Consider the following 16,361-nt stretch of genomic DNA (forward strand, 5'->3'; position numbering starts at 1 on the left):
AATTCAGTCAACGATTAAAATGGGCATCAACACTTCTCATTATACGTTCCCTGCAAGTTGTCATTTTTAAATGATTGTTGAAGAACAAAAAAATGATATGCTGGTTTTTACATGTACTTTAATTTTCCAACCTTAATAAGAACTAAAACAATACAAAACAAAATACACTTGCATGCATCAAACTGCACATTCCAACGGGTGTTCTTGAAATGTAATTAAAAAATACGTTATTTGTGTTAACTTAAATGAAAGAGAAAAAAAACAATAACATGAACAGGGAGTACATCAAGCTAGTGATCGCTTGGTTTATTGTGCCATTAAAAATACGCCTGTTTAAAATGTGTAAAAACAGCTCCTCCCCTTTTTTTCAGGGCAGTTCTTATTAGACCTCTGCATACTAAAATTTAAATAAATAAATAAATAAAACAACAGAGGTATCTTATGACACAGACAAGTATTTTTTCGCATAAAAAACAGAGGAAATATGGGAAATGTGAATTACCCTTAAAGCCTACCTGTAAATACCAACTTAGGAAGTGCACAAAACCTTTAAATTTATTCCACAAATGTAGTTCTTCCTTCCACCACAGAGTAGTGCTATAAAAGCAGATGTATGCAATGTAGGCACATAGTATTGTGCCTGCATTGATCTTTTTTTGTCCTTAGGAAACCTCAGCAAAAACAACGTTGATGAAAAGGAATGAATCACTCTACAAGATATTAGTCATAAGATCTAATTATGGTAAAGTAGCAGAAATGTTAACAGGAACTTATCAGACATGCTGATATCAGTAACATCTTAGACTTTGTCTTCTTCAGAGGTTAACCATGCTCCCCCTACTGTAAACATCAAACTCCTTAAAACGTAGATAGTCTTTCAGTCTGGGAGGAAGAGGAAGGAAGTTGACAAAAACTGGGGCTCTCAAGCGCAGACGGCTGAGGTGCTCCCTTATCCTCAAACGACACAGGTGCTTCAGGCTCCGTGTGTTTCCTGTCAGTCAAAAAGAAAATAAACAAAAGCAGTGAGTGCACTTTAGGGTACATCATTTCTGACAAGTTAAAGAAAAAAAGAAAGGTAACCCATCCATCATAGATAGAAAAGTTCTCACTTTGAATATGACATATTTCTGGCCACTGCTTCTGTTGCTGCAATGTCTCTTTCAGTTTAGGGCAGAATGAGACATGGTCAGTGTAGTCCAGCATGATGCGCACAACCTGACCAGACAAGGGCTTCAACCATGACACTGTTATAACCTCACAGAACTGTGAAGGGTCAAAAAGGCATTGGATACTTAAATGTCAATCTGAAAAAGCTGTCTCCTTTTACCAATCTTACTTTCATGCAAGTGTCTCACCACCATGTCTTTGATGACTGAGGTTGTCCAAGGAGCATAGTCATGAGAACTGTCCCCATATGGACAGTCAAAGCAGCGCATAACATCATAACCGTGGTTCAGAATCATCCTCAGCATGACTTCATCCTTCAAGGCATATTGCAGTGCTGAGGGGAAGTGAGTGGTGTTGACCCGGGAGTAGTAGTTGACATTTGCTCCGTATTTTAGCAAGGTGTTGATAAGTTCATAGTTGCCCTGTCTGAGGGCCACCTGCAGGCACTTGACAGGATCCTGGTTCACCATTGCTCCGGCCTCAAGCAGTAACCGGGCACAATGAAGGTCGTTGTTGGACACCGCAAAAAAGAGGGCAGACCTGCGCTCATCGTCGTAACTGCGGCGCACCCTTGGGTGCAACATAAAGTTTGGGTCGAAGCCAGATTTGAGCAGAATTTCTAAACACTGGACATGTCCTCCAGCAGCAGCAAAATGAAGTGGACTCATTCCACTTTCTTTGATAGCCTGTAGGTTGGTGACTGGGATGAGGATTTCCAGTGCCCTGTTAGAGTCAATATCTAGTGTTAATATTGAATATTAGCTGGAAACTTGTCTGGAAAATGAGAAAGTGAATTTTTGATATTCCTTACAGTCTGTGTCCATGGTATGCCACACGATGAATTGGCAGGTGCCCACTGTAAAGGGGAAGGTTGGGATCTGCCCCATGGTCCAGGAGCAAGGAGATGATATCGGGGTTTCCTGAAGCTGCTGCATCAAATAACACAGTACCAGACTCCGACTCTGACCTCACACGGGCTCCTGAAATATAATATAGGTGCCATAAAGACACACATTGAAAAGGTAATTTGTGGTTTTAGGGCTCTTATTATCTGCAGTCAAGAGAGGCAGAATGAGATTTCTTGGTGTTTGCAGGATAAATGTAACATAAGCATTTCTCACACATCTTGTCTGTACAATTGATTGATATGTAATCTGACTTATGCATTTGTTTCTTTTACATTATCCAACCATTACCCTTCACAAGCTTTGCAGGAAGCCAAAAAGGAATATACATCGTCTTATTTACCTTTTTCCAACAGGGTCTCCACCACATTCAGATGTCCGTTCTGTGCAGCCAACGCAAGTGGAGTTTTCGTTTTAACATCAAGTGCATTCGGATTGGCACCCGACTCCAACAGCAAGTACACAAAGTTCTCCAAACCCAAAAATGCAGACTCATGTAGAGCGGTCCTGTTTAGTGGTCCTGTTTGGTCTACATTGGCATTGTACCGAAGCAAAAGGGTGGCTAAGTCATACTGGTCATTTAGAATAGCTTTGAGTCAAAGAGAAGGGGAGGAAAAACAACAGTCAGAATATTAGGCCAACGCTAAGCATGGCAAAATGAGCTGATGTTTGATACCTGCCACCAATGGAGAGTCCTGCTCATCATTTTGAACATCTGGACTGCAGCCATTCTGTAACAGGAATGTGGCGTTCTGTCTCAGCCCATGAACCACAGCAAGAAACAGCGGTGTCTCACCCTTCAGAGTGCGACACTGAGCTGCTCCCGGGGGTGATGCTGGAAGAAAATACCCAGAAGTGAATCAACAAGGAAGACACACTGGAAAATATGGGTTTCTACAGTCAAATGTTTTAGCTGTGTTCTCACCTGAAAATACAATCTCTAGTATTCTTTTGTTATCCTGCACTGCAGCCTCATGCAGTGGGATCCATCCCCTCTCATCAACTCTAGACAGAGTCTCAGGTTGCTCTGCTAGTCTATCCAGTGCAATCTCATCCCCTAAATATGAAAATTCAGAACTTCTGGTGTTTCACGTTTCTCTGAATAAGATCTTAAAAAGTAAAAAAAAAAAAAAAAAAATAGATAAGCTTACCCTCCTTGATAGCTTTGAAAATTTCATCAGGGTCTGTGCTGGGCTTCAGATCACTGGTGAATAAGTAATTGCAAACATACAAATGAGCATTTAAATTTAGATTCAGCTGGTACAATAATTATTGTACATGTCAACATTTTCTCAGTAAATGTTTCAAATAAAATCCCCCCAAAATTTGTGTTAAAAAGGGAAAATGCAATCAATAGTAAGTAAAAGGTGTTTCCTGTAGCATATTTTATTTTGGTGTAATTTTGATCCATGAACACAAGCTGCCCTCAAACCTTTAAAGTCCCAGGGGGCCTCTTCCCTACCTTTCCTAAGTTTTCAATTGGATTTATGTTGTATGACTGAATGAACCGTTCTGCCATTTGCTCTCTTTCTCTAAAAACAGCCAACAATTTCCTCAGCTGTATTTTGGATCATTGTCTCATGTATTTGTGTGTTATTTATTTAGGCCATCTGTATTAAAAATAGTCCCTCCCAATTCTTTGTCTTTCTGAAGCACTGAGTAATCATTTGCTGTTGAACAGTTCTTCTGATTCTTTTTGTCTCACTCGTGAGAAATCTTTTAAGGAGTCCCATGTGGTTGTTGAGCTAAGGTGATTTTTTTTTCCTTCTCTCTTCCAGATCCCACATCAGGGCTTACCTTAACAAGGTCAAGAGGGTGTTGAGAGAGCTATTCAATCCATCACACATTTCCAGTGTTAATTAGAAACCTATTTGAAGGCCATTGATTAGGAATAAAGCCTATTGTCTATACCCGCTCATGTTTAAAGGCTCACAGAGGGAATAATTCAGCTATCTGGGGGTGAATTTCATCTCACTATATATTAAAAATATCTATTTACTGAGAAGAAAGTTGGCATGTACGGTATTTATTTTTCTCAATGTAGCTTAATCAAAACTTATGAGATTCTAACCTCGGATTCAACCCTTTGAGTTTTCTATACTGACTCAGACTCTGTTCAATTATGTATTGCGTCGCCTCATCCTCGTCCAGGTCATCCTCTGACTGATAAAAGTCATCTCCTGTTTCAGAGCTCATCTGATTGTCAGGGAAAAACAGTGTAGATAAAGGTGCTCTGAAGGAAACATCCAAAAAGCAAACAATAACTTGTGTATACATGTGACATTAACATTTGCAGTCCGGAGGAAACAATACATTCTAGTCAAGATAGAAATAGAAGTAGGCATACTTTTGGCTGCACCAAGTACCTTCAGGATATTTATAATAAATATTCCTTTGGAAGTTGTTGTACCAAACCCAATAACTGTTCAAGCAGATGTCCAGATAATAAACAGTATCTATGTTTCATAAAGCTCAAAGCAAAAGCATGACGATTTACAACACATATTTGACTTGAGATAGCATTTGTTACACGGTAATCTCAACGTAACAGAAGAAGTGTCGGGAAAGACACCAAAAGTGAAATCAAATTCCTACATCAGAGCACAGAAATGTAAAATGACAAAAATACTTCTCACAAGGTTAGAGACCCATAGCATTGACAAATTAATTTAACCAGGTAAAATGTTCCTGTTCAGTGTTCAGTGTTTACCTCAAGCAAAACGGTTGTTCTCCCCTGGTAGTTTTCACACTAGTAGCCAGTGGGGTCCTGAGTGCACACATATACTGCAGCTATTTATAGTTCCCTCCCACCATAAATATCAGATCACAGGGTTTTTACAAACAGCACCCCACTCTGACCCACTTAACACTGTAAACAGCTGACCAGTTTAAAGATATCTTCAAATGTTGCTTACCTTATGTCTTCGTCAGTAACAAAAATGAAGTCCTTGATAACAAAAACAATAAGATATTGACCTTTCAAACGCCACATAGATTGATTTGAAACCATAGTTTTTAAGGGTGTGTGCATTACCGACATTTGAGCTTACATACCTATGGTGTGTGTAACTTAACAGACCTAATCATCAGACAATAAGTAATTATTTATTTTTTTCTGGAAGAGCGCAGGTTTTACAACCTTGTGTTTCTAGCAAAACTTGTTTCGCAACATTAAAACTCCATGACTGTGATTTTCATTCAGTACATGTCTTTAACTACACAAAGCAATTAAAAGCTTTCCATTGCAAAACTCAGTGGAAATATTGAAATATTTTGCCACTTTTGAGTGTCACATCATGTGAGTACTTATGACCTAATTCCTAAAATTAAAAAGAACTTTGGTGAAAAAATACAGCCCATGCAAAGATCAAATTGAAGCATTCATGATGTTTACATTAATTGAAAAATAATATTGTAGACTATTTTTTTTGGGTGGTGGTGGGGGGGGGGAGTTAACATCAATTCCAACTTTCTGTTTTTTTGTATTATAGTAACTACTCAGAAAAAAAAGTCCTACCAAACAGTATCTCGTGCTCCATAACAGACATACTTGGCAATTTGTCAAATGCAGGAATTATATTTATTTTCATACACCAAAAACTATTATGCAGTAGTTAAATCTCCAGCAAAATGTAATCTGCCCTCAGTCGTCAAGCTGGCAAAGCATGGCCACACCACGTTTAATCCAGTGCTGCGGGCGCTTGTTTGTGGGCAACATCATTGAAATGACAAAATTGGTGGAGTGTCCAGTGGTAGAGAGAGTCCCCTTCCTCTCACTGGTCTTATAAAGAGGGCAAACATACAGTAGGTCAGGTACAGTGGTGCTGCCCTTTTCAGCTGTGTCAGAGAGAGAAGTACACAAAGTAATGAACAAGCAAATAAAAAAGGCAAGGACAAAGATAAGGAAACAATTCAAATAAAAAATAGAATGACAAAACAAAATTGGAATTGTAAAAATAACTTAACAAGGTATCCATACCCCTTGAATATTTTCATGTTTTAACTTGTTACAACCGTCGTTCATTTTATGTAATAGACAAACAAAAGCTCATACGTGGTTTTGAAAAGTTATTTTACAACTGAAAATTTGTGTTTAAAGGTTTTTTTTTTAAATGTGAGTGTTTTGCAAATAATGGTCAAAAATACCACTCTATAGATGTATGAAGCTTGTATGAAGCTTGTTCCAAAAATTATAGATTCCAAAAAAATTGGAGATTAAGTTACAAAGAAAAGTTTAATAACAAAGCCTTAACTCAGTGGGGTGTCATCACATCTATGAAGTGTAAAGAAAATTAAATCTTTTAATTTAAAATTCAAGTGTCATTTACCTTCCACATGACCATAACACATTACTTGATATTGGTCTATCACATAAAATCTCAATAAAATACAGTCAAATTTTGGGTTTCAACATTACAAAATCTGAGGAAGATCAAGGGCTATAAATACCTTTGCAAAGACATAATTTAAAACATAAATTACATTTAACACAAGCTTAGAATGCTGGGACTTGTGATGGGTACAGCAAGGCCAGACTTACTGGGCTGTATCCAAATGATGGGCATAGAGTCAAACAGTATTTTGGGGTACTGCTCAGCCAGGACTCCACTGATGACAGAAAGATGAACAAAAGTATGATGGAAAGATGTTTTCCTGTATAAACTAAACACGCCACAATACTCCAAGTTCCCAGAAAATACATTTATAAGTTTGATGCAGTGAAAAATGTCACTCTGTAGTCCAAGCAAGGCCTTGGTTTTAAGCTACTCATTGTGATGTGGTTTGCAAATCATGTTATACAAAGACCCCAGGTGTACTTGAGACTCCACAGGAAAAGATGTAGAAGGTTCCCTTCAGTCTGCTCATCAGCCTCATGCTGAGATGGATAATGAGGTCATCTACTTGCGCTCGTTTAAGTGGTCGTGGTGGCTCTGTGACTTTCAGAAACTGCTAAGCTACTTTATACTGAGAGAAAAAGCATGATGCGTGTCTCCTGCTCACTGGATCATTAATAATCTGAAAAATAGATCCTATTCTAATTTTGGAAAGCTGCCATTATAATGTGGTGGTTTTAACACAAGACTTGAAATAGCTTTCTCTCTGTCAACTTTTATGTTCACTCTGCATGCATAAATATTCCGTGCAGCCAATCCTTACATCCTGTCGATATTTTCTGAAGAGTTTGAGTTCAGAGAAGAGCAGGGCCATTTGTCAGAATTATGTTGTTGAAGACATTGTGCTTGTGATCAACGTCTTGGCAAAAACTACAAAAAACGCCACAAGTGACAAAACTGACATTGTTTTAAATTCATTCCATATATATTTGTACTGTATATTTGTTTTGACATTTTTTGGTACACAACTTGTCCTACTTTGAAACCAGCTAATTGCATCTACCTGTCTCTGTCCCATCGAGCTCCATCGACAAACAATCCATGAACGTAGACACCATCGGCGGGTGCCGTCTCTGAAGTATCGAACGAGAGAACCTGGAGTATGAAAACCAAAGAAGTCCCTGTTTTAGAGCAAACAGACTGAATATTTGACATGTGAAGTCACAGGGGGGGTGTTTTATACCTCAAAATCAAACCCTAAAAGATCAATGGGGATGTGGTATTTCCTGGCGTAGTTTTGCATTGCCCCAGTTAGGAAGGCCTGGGTAAAGAAGAAGCCAGATATCCAGAACACACTGGGCTTTTGGGTTTCATACCAAGTCTACAGGCAGACAAAGTAAAAGTGAAAATAGAATAAAAATGTAAAAAACCTCATAGTTCACTTTTTGCATGAATAAAATTCTTGTAGGATTTTTCACCTGTAAAAACTTAAGCCTAGAAAGAAAGTCATTGATGTAACTGCCTAGGGGCTTCAGGCTTGGGTAAGAACGGTTTGCCCATTTCTCTGGGACCTTGCCAACAATCAAACTGCCTGCAATAGCCTCCAGGTCTGCATCCATCACCACTAAGCCCTTAATAGCTTTCAACAGGTTCTGTAGACTCACACGGATGGTACTGCACAACCTAAGAAAGCGAATCAGGAGTTTTAAATTACATAGACTAATTGGAGATTTTAGCTGAGCAATAACCATCGTTCATTGTTCGTACGTGTTATAGCGCTCCATCTCTTGGACAAGGACTGTGTTCATACTCTCTTCATAGCGGACAGGGAACTTCAGGAGAGCTGCTTCTGTGTCAAAATTATTCGGAAGCTGGAAAAAAGAGCAAATGTATGGACTGAATTAGAGATTGTCTCCCTAATTAAAAAAAACTGAATATACTTTTAATAAGCTGCCAGCTATTTTTAAAAAGTGACTTAAGTCTGTACTAAGCTAAACAAGAATGTCCTCATATGTTTCAGTTCGGTGAAATAAATTTTCATCTCTTATTTACAAAAGTCACTGGTTAGCAGAAAAATAAACCAAAACTAGAAAAATCTACGAGGCAGAGATAAATGCCAGCACTTTGTGCAATGATTTTAAATCACAACTGCATTCAATAAAAAAAAAAAACATCTTATGTATTTGCTAAAAATATTGTCTTCTACTACATTTGATTAGACTTATTTTTTAAGAGCAAACATATATAACCATGTCCACTAATAGTCAATATGTGTTTCCATAATTCAGATGCAGAAATGAAAAAAGAAAATGTTATAACTGTGGATGGTTGCTATTATCAACAATAAAATCTCATCTAATCATGGTTTTGAGATATGCAATAAATGTTGTTAGGAGAAACTAAATAGTTCATTTAGTAACAACTAACAAAACACTTCATAACTGATCCTTTTAACTTTGAAATGGCCAACGCCAAGTTATGGCATTGGCATCAAGGTCAGTCTGGGGCCTTCCTTCCACTAAATTACATTAATAATACATAATTACATTGAAGAATAAATTAATTGGTTTCATTTATTTTTGCAGTTGTTGACATGTTTATGTGCAGAAGTTGGAAGGAATAAATAACACATGTTAATAACACACTGATGAATGAAAGATGAGTTTGAATTGGTTCATACCTGGGTGAGGATGTCATTGGCTATATCAAACAGGGTGTTATCCCCCCCAGAGCTGCTCCCTCCCTTCTCCCCTCCACCCTGAGTGAGTAGCAGTGAATCAAACAACAGCTTTGTCTGCTGCAAATCTTTGGAAATGTCTACGTTTTCATGCATCCCAAACACCTCTGGATTTTGACTGAATGGAAGATTCTGAAACACAAAGTTAATGTTACTCATACAGTTTAGGGGAAACAGGGGGAAAAAAAACATTTACCCACATGAAGAATATGTCTACCTTGATAAAGAGAACATAATCATCATAGCTTGATTTGGGTGGAGCAAAGTATTCACCACTGGGTGAGAAAGAGTAGCGAAAAGTCTCAATAATGTCTTTGTTGTAGAAATCAGCCAAGATTGTCAGCAAGAGCCGCCGGTCCCAGTCATCTGTCACACGGCCACCGTAGTTACACTCTCCGGTCAGATATGTTATGGCCTCCAAGGGCACCTCCTCATACTCATTTATAAATAGCTGCAGAGGTAGGAAGTGAAAGTGAAAGATGTTTTGAATTTGTGATGATAAAATCTCCACAGCCATTCCTGAGTAAAAATACCTGGAGTTGTCTGATGCTTATCCGGAGGTCAGACTCATTGAAGCCATAGGGAATATTCCAACCCAGTGGGCCAAACTTTTTCCTCTCCTGAACAAGTGCATGGAAGAAGCACAATCCAAACAGAAGCTTTTCCCAAATCTAGTGAAGGAATCCACAAGTTATAAGAGGCCCTCCGTGCAACAGATGAATTTTAATTAATAGATCCCAGACTAACTCACCAACTCCTTGTCAGGGCAGTTATTGAAGAAGTTTGGGTCAGAAATAGGGTCAGACAAGTAAGACTGCAGGAGGTTGAGACGGAGTCCAGTAGGGGGCTCATTGGTCATTTTCACCCCATTCTGAAGGATAGTCACTGGAAACTGATTTCAAATATACACACTTGGTAATTATGGCTTGATCTTTTTCCACTAGAAGATGTAATCAGATATAACAGTTTGCCGTAACTGTTTGAAATTACTTACTTATGTATCAAGCCTTGCAAGAGTATTCACACCCCCCAATTGCTTTCAGATTTTGCCAAGTTATACCAACCACAAACTTTATTGTGCTTTATTAAATGTTTTTGTGGCAAGTCAACACAAACAAGTGCATAACTGTGAAATGGAGGAGTTTGTCTGATTTGGCCTGGACTTTGACTGGGCCATTGTAACACATTGACATCCTTTGATGTAAACCTTTCTATTGCAGCTCTAGCTGTATGTTTAGGATTTCGGTCTTGCTGGTGAACCTCTGACTCAGTGTCAAGTCTTTAGAAGGGTCTTTCAGGTTTTCAAAGAGGACCTGCCTTTATTCAGCTCCTTAGTATTTGAGCCCATCTTCCACATTTTTACAGACCCTTAATGGTCTGTGGCAAACTGTTAACAAAGTAATATGTGTCTTTCTTTAAATAATGACTAATAATGACTGCAGTCGAGTAAGCAGATTTTCCCACCATTGCCACAGGTCCTCCAGATTTGCCATATAGCTCTCAGTTGCTTTACTGATTTTTTCTCTCATTGCCCAGCCTGTCAGCTATGTCTATAGCCATGTCTTGGTTAGTTTGCGGTTGTTCCATACTCTCTGTTTTTAGACAATGGATTAAAAACGATTTAATCCATACAACAATATTGATATATGGATTATACATACATCAATACAATATAAAATGTATGTTTATTGAACATGTTGGTTTATCGAACATTTTAATAAACCAACATTTTATTAAAATGTTCAACAACCAAGTTTAGAACCAACCTCTGAGGCCTTCATAGAAAAACATTTGTTTATAATGAGATTAAATTACACACAGGTGGACTTTTTGTAGTAACTAGGTGACTTCAAATACAATGGAGTTTATTATGTCATTTTAGAGTAAATGGGCTGAATAAACACCACACTGAAAACCATGCGTCCTTTTCAGTTCTACTTCACATCAATCCACCACTTTCTAAATCCTCAAAAACGCATTGAAGTGTGCAGAACTTCGAGGGTTCACAAGACGTTGTGCATGTATTGAGTGAACCTGTACCTTAGGTGATGGGTAGCTTGTGAGCCAGAGGCGGAAGTCTTGGTGGCATGTCGCAGGGCTGAAGTTCTCGCAGATTTTTTCTAAGCTTGTCATCCAAGAAACGGCCAAGTGGCAGTTCTGCAAACACACCCATGATCCCTCCTCCATGGCTGCTGATATCATTTTAGAAGCAATAGGACCCTGGCCTTGACCCAGAGAGATAGACTGGAACTTGTTGCCGCTCATTTTCTTGTCATTGGCAAACTTTAACAAGCCTACAGGAGGACATTGTTACTTTTAATGAGATGTGCTTAAAAGCTTTTTGAAAATCTATCTTTTGTACTGACAAACTCACTAGCCATTGGGTCAGCTCCTGGAGAAAGCACAAACACAAGTGGGATGGTGGCGTTGGAGTCCAGATAGCTCTTACCCAAGTCAAAGGGAGGAGGCTGGACAAACTTCTTTCCCAGATTGGAAGATACATATTTGACCATACCTGGCTCCATCTTGTCAGGTCTGAGACATCGAATAACAATCATTTTCTGCAGGGTACTGAGTTGGTCACACCAAGGTGCAGGCAGAGGAACACTGAAGGGCTCCTTGCTCTCATGAATAGGCTTAAAGTCACCTGGATTGTTGATGAAAGCCTCTCTGTGCAATTAACAACAAACAAATTCATTATTTGCAAGAAAGACCATAAAAAATAGGTATATATAGAAACAACAGCCACAAATGTATTTGGTTGAATGATTACTACTTTTTACTTTATGCCTTGTAACCCATGCAGTTCGTTAGCTCTGCAGATTTCATCCCAGTTTTTTTCCTGCAGCCAGCTGGGATCTGGGTTAGGAACAGTGTTCTGCAGACCTACTCCTCCGGTCAACAAGAACATGAATTCTGAATGTTCAAGTTCCCCCTTTGCTCTGAGAAAGTATTTATAATAGGAGTAAAGGTGACACAAATATACAATACATAATTTTGATCTTTCTTCATTGTCTCTTATAAAAACAAAACAAAAAGTGAATAAAACATTGTTTTTTTTTACTTACAGGAGTAAATTGCAGCAGAGGAGAAAGGAGAAGAGGAGTTTGTCCTTCTCAAAGAGAGATCGGCAGATGTTGCAGTACAGGTTGAAGGTGAAGTGATCAATTAAATAATGAAGTCTTCTATCCAGAATCTTGGACTTGTTGCTACTCGGTAAAAACAAAATATAGCTAAGTTCAGATGGAGAACAGTCCTCGTATTTCTCAAAGAATATTTAACCACAGCATTTTTTTTTCTAAATGTAGAAACCAAGTCTTTAAAATTCCAGTAACTAGCTTTAGTTTTAATGAAAGACATTTATTTGTTTCTGTAGGTGTTAAAATGGTACAAAATCGATTATTTATGTATGTAATTTATGTGTGCTTAACTGATTAGGCACAATGTGTGTGGTATTTCAGTTAAACTGTTAAAAATATTTAAAATAATGACAAAATAAAAGCACTCTGGATGAAGAACAAAAATAGTTCACAATCTTATTCTAGTTAACCAAGCTTGTGTATTTATTTTCTTTGTCAAATGAGTATTCTCAGATTATGTCATGTGCAATGAGCAACAGTTAATATGTAACATATATAACTCACCTGTCTTGTATGGAGTTGATGTAGAGGTTCACAAACCAGTTTAGAGAATATTGATACATAGGGTCTATGTTGGTCAAATCAGCGATACTGAAGAACAGGATAGATGAGTGCTTGGCAATAGGTCTGTAACCTTCTCTAGACTCTGCGATCTTGATTTCAGTTTTCTCTGCAATCTTGGAAATGAATACAACGAAGGGGACATTAGGGACTTTACAGACTCATTAAATCATCCTTCCTAATTTGATTTGTTTTGTATATTTTATACCAGTTGTTTCTTTGTAATCTCATTGGACATGATCTTTGCAGAGTCGAGAATCTGAATAGCACTCTCATCCTCCAAGATATTCCCCTCTGAAGACTGTAGCGTTTCCAGGATTTTGTCTTCAATTTCCTTTAAGTGTCTCTTATTGTCAGCTGACTGCAGAATCAGTGCGTTTCTCTCCTCTTCCAGCTCTGGCCTGTAGCACACAAGAAAGATTTGTGTTGCTACAAGCTAAATGGCTGTTTGCACAGACATAGCTCAAGATTTTTCAAATAAGGTTTTGTTAATAAGGTGTAAGGAAGTAATATCTTACCCAAAGCATGTAGCTAGACTTCATTTAGCATAATAATTAGGAAGGTGGACCAAGACCAAAAGCCGACTTTTACCATCTTAAATGACTGCAGCTCCAAAAGCATGATCAAATCAACAAACAGTATTTTGTAACTCTTCAAATCATTGTCGTAACTATTACACAGAAGCTAATTATTATTTAGGTTGGAGGCGGAACTTCACAAATGATAAATCTGGTGAGATAATGACTGCTAATAGAAGCAAAGCGAAGTCAAAATCCAAACTATACTAGCAGTTTAAGACGTGGATATTTTATTGATATTTTCACTGCCTTTCTCTTTTTATTAGGTAGTTACTTTGACTAAAAATAAATACATCACATTTTTTGTTCTCTGTATGTGTTTCACACAGAATATCACTGGTGGCAACCAGACTACTTCCTCAATTTTCTGAGAAAATAATAAGAATCACCTTCTGTGTGAAGAATCACACAATGTAAACATAATGATGGGTTAAAGAGTCATAAAAGGGTGTTTTCATAAACCAATTAGACAATTTTAAGATGATAACAGTCTGCTTTGGTCTCTGGTTCTCTTGGATTAGCTGTTAGCTCCAGCTTCTGGTACCAACTTATCTGGATTTAGAGTACGATTTAGAAAACCTCAAACATCCTGCATTTTCCTTTTGACATAGTCTAGTGGTGTAAAAATAGTAAGCATTTAACCCTACCTCTCCTTAGCAACTACAATCCCCAGCAACTGGTCCTCCAGTCCCTCTGGTGTGATCATGAAGTTGAGTAGAGACACTTTGGTAGACAGTTCAGGCAGGTAGTGTGGGTTCCTCAGCTTTGTGGTGATGTAGAAACGGAAATCCTCTGAATACTCGATCACAGTCTCACCAAGCCTGATGCAATTTACGCCACCTATGTAAAATCAAGACGTTTGTAAACTGAGAAATGTATTTTGTAATTTTAAATCACATATGACTCACGCCACCTTGTTTGAAGATTTGTTTGAGCAGCAGTGGTTCCAGAGAAGGGTCTAGCTCTTCTCCTACATTTTCCAGCAGTAAGGGCGTCCCAAACTGGATGCAGTTTTCTAAGGTTCTTATGTAGTCCGCATCTGTTAACTTGATTACACTCAAGTTATTGTCCTTCTCTGAATTCTTCACCCACCTGTTGGCTTGACCCTGCGGGTCAATCATTAAAGGCCTACAAGAAAATCAGATGAACACTATGTTTACATTTAATCAGAAGCAATATTTCTTTACAACTACTTTTAAGTAAAAATGAAAAAAAAAAAATCTTTCAGCAGTAGATCAGAGAAACAAAGACATACCATCTGCGTGAATTACTGACAATGACACCATTATCAATAGAGAAAGAGTCACTGGGAAGGCCCGCAATGTTCCAAGCTCTGATTTTTATGGGATCTCCCAGAGTTTTACTGAGAGAAAAGTCATCTGATGATGGAATATTCTTAGACTGGACACATGTAATTAGGAAAAAAAAGAAAAACAAGAAATAATAAGCAACTAAAATATATGAGTTATAAAAGTGCAATAATAAAGGAACAAGGGGCAATTACTTGACAAAGAGAGGTCCATGTCTTGGTGCAGTTCTGTCTAAATCCAGAAGTAAAAGCCCCCAAGTAGGCAATGACACCAGCGGAAATAAGAACATCTCCAGTGAGGTTGTCATACGTGTTCTGCAGGTCATCTGCAGCTTTTGACCATCTAAGGGATCAACACATCACAAAATAAATCAACTGAGTGCATTCATGACAACTGGAGCAAACGTGCAACATCACAGTGACCTGGTCTTCTCTCCACCAAGACCTCCAATGAGTTTTTCAGCCCGTTCCAGCTTCTTGGCACACAAATCCACCTGGTATTCGAGCTGAGCTTTCTCCTCTGTTTTTTCTTCGAAGGTCTTTTGAAGTGATGCCAGGCGGTCCTCGACCTCCTTCAACTCAGATCTCTTCTGGTCTAGAAGAGCGACGGTGACAGCCAGGGACTCCTGAGCCTCTGCAAGACTCTGCTTCTTTGGAGCAACAACCTAAAATCAAAGAAAGAATTGTTAAGACTTATATAAAAGATAGAAACTCGCATGCAAGCATTTAGAAAATGTAATGAAGGACCAAAATCTCTGCACCTTTGCCACTCTGTCATAAACCTCTATTGCTTTGATCCACTTGCAGAGGCCTTCTGCAGCAGACGAGGCTTTAGCCACTTTGCTGGGGTCAAAGTCAGGATTCGTCATGTACTCGCTTCGAATTTTTTGCATCACAGCAACCTGTAATCCAGCAGTCAGTAGGTTAGTTAAAGAGAACATTCATTTTTGAGACATTATTTTTGTAAATAATTGCTGTAATTTTATGACACTTACTGGAATGTTATCCTTATCATACTCTTTGAGATCTCGTAAAAAGTTCATGTCACCAAGTAGTTTCTTGCTTGGACCCCAGAAATCAAGAACCTAGGTCACAAAAACCATAAGATTGTACAATACGTAATTGATAATCAGGACAGTTTGAAAGTCCTTCTTAGTACTTTGTGTCACCTTTTTTCCAGTCCCAGCTGGATCAGCTATCCTATCTGGTTTTATGTCCTTCATCACGCATACAGCTGACATCACCAGCTTCACTCCCGATGGGGGATTTTTCATTGACTTCACAATAGTGACATCAGCGGGCTGGAGTAAGACAGACAGCTTCAAGTATTCTGCTCTCTGAATCGCAAAGATTTAAATGTGAAAGTTAGTTTCAAAATAAATGCAAGTGAAGAGCACCGACCTTTAATGTGTCCAGGGCAGCGACAGCAGCTTCCAGAGCAGGGACGGCTTCAGCCAGTTCACTTTCACACTCATTTTTAAGAGCCTGAGCCTCGTTAGCTTTTATAGTTGCTGCCTCTTCATCAACTCGCACAACTTTACTTATGGCTTCTACTTCAACCGATTCTTCTTCTATCACCTGTTAAATCCCATGTAAGGTTCATATTTACATTCACACACAGAATCTTTCC

The 16,361-nt window shown here is 38.4% G+C and overlaps 2 protein-coding genes across 2 annotated transcripts in view; both read right to left on the reverse strand.

Annotated features, from left to right (window-relative positions):
* Positions 1–101: 101 nt before the first annotated feature.
* On the reverse strand, positions 102–4,879 carry asb14b (ankyrin repeat and SOCS box containing 14b). The gene is made up of 10 exons (XM_014998472.2): positions 4,783–4,879; positions 4,144–4,305; positions 3,224–3,276; positions 2,998–3,129; positions 2,749–2,907; positions 2,416–2,661; positions 1,979–2,147; positions 1,356–1,890; positions 1,110–1,263; positions 102–991 (listed from the first exon to the last, which is right to left on the reverse strand). The coding sequence occupies exons 1-10, from the start codon at positions 4,851–4,853 to the stop codon at positions 816–818; spliced, it is 1,857 nt and encodes a 618-aa protein (XP_014853958.2). The 5' UTR covers positions 4,854–4,879; the 3' UTR covers positions 102–815.
* A 750-nt stretch (positions 4,880–5,629) lies between these two features.
* dnah12 (dynein, axonemal, heavy chain 12) overlaps positions 5,630–16,361 on the reverse strand; it is a 28,964-nt gene continuing 18,232 nt past the window's right edge. The window contains exons 48-72 of the mRNA XM_014998471.2: positions 16,133–16,309; positions 15,901–16,032; positions 15,727–15,816; positions 15,493–15,633; positions 15,155–15,396; positions 14,927–15,074; positions 14,678–14,823; positions 14,336–14,550; positions 14,070–14,262; positions 13,053–13,245; positions 12,788–12,960; positions 12,212–12,352; positions 11,927–12,085; positions 11,518–11,813; positions 11,184–11,437; positions 9,895–10,035; positions 9,677–9,814; positions 9,361–9,594; positions 9,087–9,275; positions 8,174–8,277; positions 7,885–8,089; positions 7,650–7,787; positions 7,470–7,561; positions 6,613–6,680; positions 5,630–5,909 (exon numbers count right to left, since the gene is read on the reverse strand). Of these exons, the coding sequence (XP_014853957.2) occupies positions 5,716–5,909; positions 6,613–6,680; positions 7,470–7,561; positions 7,650–7,787; positions 7,885–8,089; positions 8,174–8,277; positions 9,087–9,275; positions 9,361–9,594; positions 9,677–9,814; positions 9,895–10,035; positions 11,184–11,437; positions 11,518–11,813; positions 11,927–12,085; positions 12,212–12,352; positions 12,788–12,960; positions 13,053–13,245; positions 14,070–14,262; positions 14,336–14,550; positions 14,678–14,823; positions 14,927–15,074; positions 15,155–15,396; positions 15,493–15,633; positions 15,727–15,816; positions 15,901–16,032; positions 16,133–16,309 (4,203 nt within the window). The 3' untranslated portion in view covers positions 5,630–5,715. The remainder of the gene's footprint in view (positions 5,910–6,612; positions 6,681–7,469; positions 7,562–7,649; positions 7,788–7,884; positions 8,090–8,173; positions 8,278–9,086; positions 9,276–9,360; positions 9,595–9,676; positions 9,815–9,894; positions 10,036–11,183; positions 11,438–11,517; positions 11,814–11,926; positions 12,086–12,211; positions 12,353–12,787; positions 12,961–13,052; positions 13,246–14,069; positions 14,263–14,335; positions 14,551–14,677; positions 14,824–14,926; positions 15,075–15,154; positions 15,397–15,492; positions 15,634–15,726; positions 15,817–15,900; positions 16,033–16,132; positions 16,310–16,361) is intronic.

This window comes from Poecilia mexicana, unplaced genomic scaffold (assembly GCF_051168715.1).
Source record: "Poecilia mexicana isolate PSO_F unplaced genomic scaffold, ASM5116871v1 scaffold_7, whole genome shotgun sequence".
In the NCBI taxonomy this organism is placed as follows: Eukaryota; Metazoa; Chordata; class Actinopteri; order Cyprinodontiformes; family Poeciliidae; genus Poecilia; species Poecilia mexicana.